This window comes from Carassius gibelio, chromosome A5 (genome assembly GCF_023724105.1).
Source record: "Carassius gibelio isolate Cgi1373 ecotype wild population from Czech Republic chromosome A5, carGib1.2-hapl.c, whole genome shotgun sequence".
Taxonomy (NCBI): domain Eukaryota; kingdom Metazoa; phylum Chordata; class Actinopteri; order Cypriniformes; family Cyprinidae; genus Carassius; species Carassius gibelio.
Window position 1 is genome coordinate 34,645,301 of NC_068375.1, and position 8,517 is coordinate 34,653,817.

The following is an 8,517-nucleotide window of genomic DNA, read 5'->3' on the forward strand; positions in this document are numbered from 1 at the left end:
ACTCGACACCGATGTGTAATTATTAATTTTGATTTTATTTTGACATTCAAGCGGAACGAAATGTTTGGAACGGTAGGAACTAATTGTCGCGGAACGCTTGAAGAGTTTGTTGTTCCGGGCTGCTATTTGAGGCGCACAGTAGATGTCGAGCATCGGACGTTTGAGTCTAGAATTTTCTAGTTAACTAGCAGTTTGTGAACTCGCTGTCTAAAAAGAAAACAACAGTCCGGTTCATATTGATCCAGTTATGGGAAGAAGCAGGAGCCGAACACCACCACGACGAGGTTTGATTTCAATTATTGTTTTAAATCTTTGTTTTGTAACGTGTGACTGGAGACTGCTGTTAGCATCACAGCTGACGCACATTCATCACACAAATCTAATCTGGCTTTTCAAACTCTTTCTACGATTTGAAATTTTCTTCAGTCCAGTGTAATACGGATACACTTTTTATTATTGTTATTATTTTTCAAATGGAAGTATTAAACTAGCATTGCACTAGCTGCCGAGCTAACGTTAAGTTACATCTTTAATATTGATTGTTTGTTTAAGTTACCTCTAAGTTAATCATTGCTAAATTATAAAACACAACTGTTGTTATTAAATGGTTGTTTCACAAGTGGTGAAAGGGACAAATTCTCAGAAAATATTAATCACCTAAATATGTTGTGAAATATTATCACACTAAAATTAACATTACATTTTTATTTTTTTAAATGGGGGGGTGGGGGATAAGAATCTCAAAAACATTTATCAAATTAAAATGAATATCGTTTAAAAGTTTTATTTAAAAAATATTATCTCACACGTTATTGAAGAGAGTAAAATTAATATAATAAAAATGTTATGATTTCAAACACGTTACTGATTATAAGAATTAATATTTCGCAATATAGTGATGTTTTATCATAATAGATGCATTTTAAAGTTCTGTTAGAACGCTACTCTGTGCTGTCGTCACCGGTTTATTGAAACATATTAAAGACATTTACTGGATTCTTAAGATCAGTTGAGGATTATGAAAGTTAGATATTTATAATAAGGGGGAATATAAAAAAATATTATACATTAATTACAATTGAAGTCATGTGACCGAAATGTGACACAATTCACACATTTTTGCTTGTAACTTCCTAATTTTAGCATGACATTTGAATAGAAGGTTTAATTTTGTTCTTTCAAATGAAATCTTGAATGGAAAATGTACTGTTTTAGCTGGAATAGGCATCAGATACATGGTACCTCACTGAAAACAAGTATAATTAATAACACTTCATTCATATTCATAAACATTTTTTAGAAAACAAGAGAAAACAACAATACAAATCACTATTAATTGTTAATTCATATTTGTTTTGTACTTGTATGTATATTCATTGTCATTCACAAACAGACATTCATGTTTTTTTTCTGTGCAATTTAAGTTATTTTGTGCAATTTGGACAATGAGTGACCACTCAACCTTAAACCATTTACACTAAAAATGCAAATATACATTCATATTTAGTCATCCATTTAAATAAAACATTTTTTTCATACAAACAATGAATGATTGGTGCAACAAATATACATGCAATCTGTGTACTTCAGCTGAGTTGATATTGATAACTGGTTAAAGTATTTTCAACAAGCAGTTACATGTTTGTAAGTTTAGATAATCTTGATTCAAGGAAATTGCACACAAAATGTTCTAATCAACATGGCTTATGTGTTGCAGGATACTTTAGATAAAAAAGTAAACTAAATGAACAGACAGCAAGGATAAATTTTTGATCATTCATAGATCCAAAACCACTTTTAAATTATGTGCACAGATTTGCTGTATTTAACTAAAGGTTACACGAAAAAGTGCATAAAAGATCAAAATAATACTATGCTTGTTCACTTTGTCATATCCATGTTGTATTTTCCCAGGCCTATGGTCATATCAAGTGTTCTTAGCCTGTTAATTTAGACCGTTACAGGTTAGATTGTTTTTTTTATTAAAGTTACAAAAGCTTTTTAATCAAGAGCAGTGAGTGATTTCTTTGTTGCTGTTCGATTAATATAAAGACTGTCACTTTAAGAGAATGCACTGATACAGTAGGCCTGCGTTCAGCCGGCTATGTCTGCTGTAGGATTCTTATCAAAACGGGCATTTTGACATCATTTTTGTGTGAATTTTTCCATTTAAAATTCAATACTTCAGAGAGCGCTTATATTTGCTTATATTTTCAGATGAGCAAACGCACAAATCTTCACAGTGCAGGAGCGAGCTCTTGAATGTTTAGAATGACCAAGCTTAAATAAATTCAGGTCTCATCTGTGCATGCGCGCTATCAGCACTCGACATTGAATAAGAGCGAATGGTTTGTCCACATTTTTTTTATGTCTGGGAATCCAGAATTAGGGCTGCGCCGATCACTATCTGCCAATCGTTAATGCGCATCTTGTCAGTAAAGCCGGTTCTCTAATAGAGCAGCTGTTACTACACGGAGCCGTTGTTAACTGAGAAGATGCGCAAATAAACGCTGAAAATGAACGTGGATTTGCGCATCTTCTCAGTTAACAACGGCTCTGTGTAGTAACAGCTGCTCTATGTGAAATCACGCACCTGAGGGAATTTACCGCTGATTAGAAAACCAGCTTTACTGACGAGATGTGCATTAACGATTGGCCGATCGTGATCTGAGCAGCCCTATCCTGAAAACACCTCAGGGCTGGAAATCCTGAAGTGTCCAATGATGTAGGGCAGTGGTTTTCAACTCACGGTGGTATTGCAGGTGGGCCGCCAATTACTTTTAAAAGAAATAATATTGTTAATATATGTAAAAAAGCCATAACATAACATTATTTCATATATATAATTAAATAACAAAAAAGAAATATTCAACTGTTACCATGCTTCCACTATTTGAGCTCGCTGATTGGTTTATGAAAAAAAAACACCAGTTTATCTTAATTATTTTTGCTGCATATACTACAGGATTCAAACATGCATAAATGGCTGTGTTTCCTCCTGACTGCTTGCTCCGATGACTATCTACACGCTGCTGAGCTCTGCCTGGATCTGGTTTTCCTGTTTTGCTGAGCGGTGCCAGCCTGAATTATTTTCTATTAATTTCCAGTCCATTCTAGGGCTGTGCGATTAATAGATATCGTCATAAAATCACGATTTGAGCGTGCTGACCTCCCGTAGTATGCTATCCGATCCAATCAGAATGCACCGTGGCTAGCGTGAGAACAGAACAAACTGGGCATATGCCTAACTCCAGGTTCACACACTGTCTGTGATGTACCTTTTTTCCGAGCCCATGTTAATGGATCAGAGCGTTCACACTGCACGCAGTAAAAGGCTAGAAATAAAAATGTGCGAAAATACTTAATATCTAACATATGAGCATAGAGAGAGTTGTGAGTGCACAGGAAGCATTTTAAGTGAGAGGAGACACGTTTTAAGTGTGCACACTCTCTCCACGCAGAGCAGCTTGTATCTGAGCAAGTACGTCTGGTTTTGTGGTAGCGCAAAGGAAATCTGCGTGCGAACAAAGAGATTCGTGCTCGTACAATATTTTAATGTGCTTTCACGTTATTTATGCGCTCTCGCTGCTGACCGCATACACATACTGTATACACACTGAAACACCTGAGGCACCGCTACAATTAATGAGCTCTATGCACAATGCATGGCAAAAAAGATAAAAAGTACATGGTATTTTTTTTATTTTTTGCCATAAGTCAATATGTTTTGTTACATCTTTACTATAGTGATAATTTTGACTTATGTCTGTTCTAGAGACGTAACAATTTTTTGATGAAGCTCTAATTGGTTTTCTTTTGGAAATGTTTCAAATTAATCCTGAATGCATGTATGACTGTAAAAGCATATCGGTGTGTGTCACAATCGCAAAATTGATCAAAGAAATCACGATTATAATTTTTTTTGTCCTTATCACACGGCCCTAGTTCATTCAATAAATACAGTTAACAATCTAGCTTCTGAGTACTTAGTTATTAACCCAACAAACGCGGGGTCAGTTAATTTTTTGAAGTGGGCCGCGCAAACATATGTGGGTGGTTGTGTGGGCCGCGAGCTGAAAAAGGTTGGGAACCACTGATGTAGGGGTTTGGACTCAGGTAAAAACATAGTCCCACCAGGTGACCAGGAGATGATATTTTAAATGAAACATAGATTAAAAGTACCACGCAGTTTGAAACACATTGTTGAGGCAGAATGTGAGGGGTTGCTTTGTCATCAAACCTAAATATTGTGTGCCTTCATTATTCTGTTTAAGAAGCCACAACTCACAGAAGGATTTATTTCAAACACTCGACTGGCGTTATGAAGTAAGTTTGGAGTAAAAACATGTTATTAAATGTGGTATTTTCAAATGCTTTCAGATGGAGCAGCGTTAACTACACAGAGCCGCAGTTCAGGTGATAGAGATTTACTGCTAATCACAGAACTGACTTTACTGACAAAACATGCATGACAAGCATTCCATGAATTGTGCAGCCCTAGGAAGCCCTTATTTGTACCAGCATTTATTAGTATTTTAAAAATAGTAAGATGCTTTAAGTTTTTCTTGTGTGTTTTATGATGTTTTGTTGATTTGTTAATGTTGTAATCTGTGTATACTTATGACTTTAGAGTCAAGGAAAACTTTCTTGTAAAAGGACCTTAACCTACAACTGTACCTATGAAAAATAATTAATATTAAAGAATGGTATACCAAATTAAGTAAACAAGGGACTTTTCAGGCAGCTGGCAAATTCAAATATTTATTTTGTTTCAGACTTTTGTTTGTAATGATTTTGATTTGTCATTCCAGAGAGACGGCGTTCACGCTCGTCCTCGCGAGATCGTGAGAGGAGGCGCAGGGAGCGCGAGAGGTCCCGGGACAGAGACCGGCGAAGGTCACACTCACGCTCCCCCCACAGACGCAGATCCAGGTGCGCTTGTGGCATCAGACACTCGCTGTTCACAACATGTACACACAGCTGATAAGTGAAGAACATAAGCCTGTGAATCGGGTTAGATAACACACAGATGTTTAGTTTTCGATAACCCTCCCTCCAGCTGTGTGCCTGTCTTGTTTATGCAGGTCTCCACGGCGACACCGTTCCTCCTCCCTATCTCCACTGCGGCAGAAGGACAGACGGGACGATGACCGGAAGGAAGTTAAGGACAAACCAGCAAAGGTCCATCAGATATCAGGTGGAGATTGTCACTCTGTTAACCCTTTTTATCCTACAATAGAGTTCTGTAGTGATGATGAGTTTTTTAGAACAGACAGGAAGTTTGCATCAGAATATGATCAGTCAATAAGGGTTTAGATCTACTAACAAGTCCTCTTTTGTCATTAAGAAAATATTGTCAGGATTTATAGTTAGACTGCAATGAAAGGCGTGAAGCTTTATTTTTTGCAAGTGACCTTATTGCATATGCATTTGTAGGAGTTTCTCTGTCAGACACAAAAATGACGAGAGGAGAGTTACATATCAAATCATAATCAAATTTATGTTATTAATAACTCAACTTCATGTCGTTCCAAACCCGTGAGACCTCCGTTTATCTTCGGAAAACAGTTTAAGTTATTTTAGATTTAGTCCGAGAGCTCTCAGTCCCTCCATTGAAGCTGTGTGTACGGTATACTGTCCATGTCCAGAAAGGTAAGAAAAACATCATCAAAGTAGTCCATGTGACATCAGAGGGTCAGTTAGAATTTTTTGAAGCATCAAAAATACATTTTGGTCCAAAAATAGCAAAAACTACGAATTTATTCAGAATTGGCTTCTCTTCCGTGTCTATTGTGAGAGAGTTCAAAACAAAGCAGTCTGGATATCCGGTTCGCGAACTAATCATTCGATGTAACCGGATCTTCTTGAACCAGTTCACCAAATCGAACTGAAACGTTTGAAACAGTTCGCGTCTCCAATACGCATTAATCCACAGATGACTTAAGCTGTTAACTTTTTTTAATGTGGCTGACACTCCCTCTGAGCTAATATCCCGGAGTAATTCATTTACTCGAACAGTACACTGACTGAACTGCTGTGAAGAGAGAGCTGAAGATGAACACTGAGCCAAGCCAGATAATGAGCGAAAGATTGACTCGTTGTCGAGGTCTGTTTACTGGTTATTTCACCATTATTTAATGACCCAAAAAAGCATGTCTTAACCCCTTTTGCAGCTGTGATTTTAAAACACACACACACACACACGCACAAGGTTAGTAATGTAGAGTAAACTGTGACAAATGCTTGAGCTTGTTAACCACAGACCTTATTTCAGGCATTTAACTAAAACCTTTTCAAAATAACCCAGTGATTCAGGGGGATTGAACAGGATGTGCAAAAATGCCAACTCATTTCTAGGTTTTGGCCTACAGAAGTGTCATTCTTGCAGCACTCCATAAAGTCTCATTTTGAGATCTGCATTAGCCATTCTCTGATTCTAAAGATTTTCCCACTTAGAATCAAACTGTCAAAGCAAAGTCATACATAAAATGTTGTTAGGAAGGTGAGAAAATCATTTATAGGCAATGTTCATATGTTTACCAGTATTCACTGTATTTACATATTAATAAAGTTAATGTTATCAGTCACATATGAAAAATGTTTTTTTTTTTTTACCTAGGTCAATTGTGCATGATTCATCAGTTAATGTTATTCCAAAGAAAAAGTCATAATTGTTCATTTATTATAGATACTACTTCAACATGCTCATAAAGTTGATCTTGACCTTCAGTCTACACATCACAGTCAAAAGTACTCCTCAAAAGTTTCAAACTACAGAAGTAAAATGGGATGTGAATGATTTTCTGTCTGATATCATGGTGCTGAGAAGAAACCCTGAATGTACCCCTGTCTGATGTGCTTTCTCATCTTATTGCTCATGCAGCTGAGGACATGCAAGGAAAGACTGAGGAGGAAATAGAGATGATGAAACTGATGGGCTTTGGAGCCTTTGACAGTACAAAGGTGAGAACCCTTTCTTTACTGCTAAACCATGATATGGTTCATTCTACAAGAACAACCAAATAAGAAGTAGATGCAGTTTCTTTACAATAATATGTATAGTATTTGATTTCTTTATACTTGACAAATTAAAGCAGTGTATTGTTGCAGCTTTTTCAAGTCGCAAAACCAATTCTCAAAATAACCACAAGATGGCACAGCTAGACAGTATGCTAAAGTTAAAGATAAAATCTTAAATATTGTGTGTTATAAAATTATTCCCTATTTTCTTAATAAACTGTAATGTTTACGTAATATGAGAATAATGTATGGTGTCAATTATTGTCATTTTTATTCAACAGGGCAAGAAGAAGGAGGGATCTGATGCTGCGTTTGCATTTAACGTGTCGCAAAAGAGAAAATACAGGTTTGTGTATTTACAATATTTTTTTTCTGAAATGAATACTGGTCATCTGCCCAACTTCAAGATCCTCAACTTGATATCAGCTCTGTGACTTGTAATTCCTGGCTTTATTTTACAATTTAATTCCTTATTTATACATGTATGTATCTAAATATGTGCGTGCATATGCAAATGGCAAGTGTTATGAGAAAAGTTAATATCCCAGCAACAGTTACGTATTTGGCCAATCACCCCTGCAGGTACTGCACAGCTAAATGACAACCGTTCTCATTGGTGGGCAGTGATGTAATGTTTTGGTGCAGGAAGGAGATCAATGATGTAATCATATTTCTCTTGCAGGCAATACATGAACAGGAAAGGTGGTTTCAACAGACCTTTGGATTTCATTGCCTGATGGAGTCGTCAGTAACCATGTTTTAACGACTTTGATGTCTTTGTGATTAAACCAATGTTCTCTCTTCTTCCCCTGAGTTTATGTAAATGTGTTTCAGCAGGTTTTCCATTCTTTTTGTTTTTCGGTTAATGGCTGTAATGTAAGTGTCAATTTAGTTTTTAGGAGCAAATATTAAAAGGATTTGATGTTGCAGATTGATTGCCTTGTGTATCTTATTTAGTGAAAACTTTGCAGTACTAAAATGATCTCAAAATGAATATCTTTTTGTCTTGATCAGTGTCATTGTGCAATTTTAGTATTTTTGTTTTTGAAATGACAACTCAATCACATATTTTTAATGGTGCTTAGTTTGTTTCAAAACATCCAGAGAAAGAAATAAAAGAGAATTAGAAAATAATTCCACTGTAATCGGTTTAAAACATATAAATCATGTTAAGTCATTTTAACCATCAGCATGTTCAAGGGAGGTGTGTCTGTTGAGTTCCGGAACCTTTTAAAGGAGCCCAATCACAGGCGACAGTGCTGCGGCAGAACAGCCAATCATAGCATAACAACAACACATGATTTGCATAATGATCCATTTTGGCTCAGGAGCAAATGCCAAAATACAACGGCGCAGGTTCTACCCTCGCTCCAAAATGGCGCTACAGTGCTGCTTAGTTGCACCATTATCTTGCGGAATCGCATTACAGTAGCCCTACGTTTCTCGCTTTAGAATGCAGATCAGCCATTGGTGCGTTCTAGATGCTGTCTGTTAGAT

The 8,517-nt window shown here is 36.5% G+C and overlaps 1 protein-coding gene across 2 annotated transcripts; it reads left to right on the forward strand.

Moving 5' to 3' along the window:
• Positions 1-105: 105 nt before the first annotated feature.
• On the forward strand, positions 106-7,949 carry snrnp27 (small nuclear ribonucleoprotein 27 (U4/U6.U5)). 2 transcript variants are annotated; one of them, XM_052597007.1, is made up of 7 exons: positions 106-284; positions 4,381-4,416; positions 4,812-4,932; positions 5,085-5,197; positions 6,884-6,963; positions 7,302-7,366; positions 7,703-7,949. In XM_052597007.1, the coding sequence occupies exons 1-7, from the start codon at positions 248-250 to the stop codon at positions 7,755-7,757; spliced, it is 507 nt and encodes a 168-aa protein (XP_052452967.1). In that variant the 5' UTR covers positions 106-247; the 3' UTR covers positions 7,758-7,949. The 2 variants fall into 2 exon arrangements, with proteins under 2 accessions (XP_052452967.1, XP_052452977.1); XM_052597017.1 differs by lacking the exon at positions 4,381-4,416 and having other exon boundaries at positions 111-284.
• The last annotated feature ends 568 nt before the right edge of the window (positions 7,950-8,517 follow it).

What these genes read in the sequence shown, in the direction of transcription:
- snrnp27 (XM_052597007.1), top strand. Translation starts at nt 248, where the DNA reads ATGGGAAGAAGCAGGAGCCGAACACCACCACGACGAG. An exon ending in CCGAACACCACCACGACGAG is followed by an intron (nt 285 to 4,380) that starts GTTTGATTTCAA and finishes AAATGCTTTCAG; the next exon opens with ATGGAGCAGCGTTAACTACA. An exon ending in GAGCCTTTGACAGTACAAAG is followed by an intron (nt 6,964 to 7,301) that starts GTGAGAACCCTT and finishes TTTATTCAACAG; the next exon opens with GGCAAGAAGAAGGAGGGATC.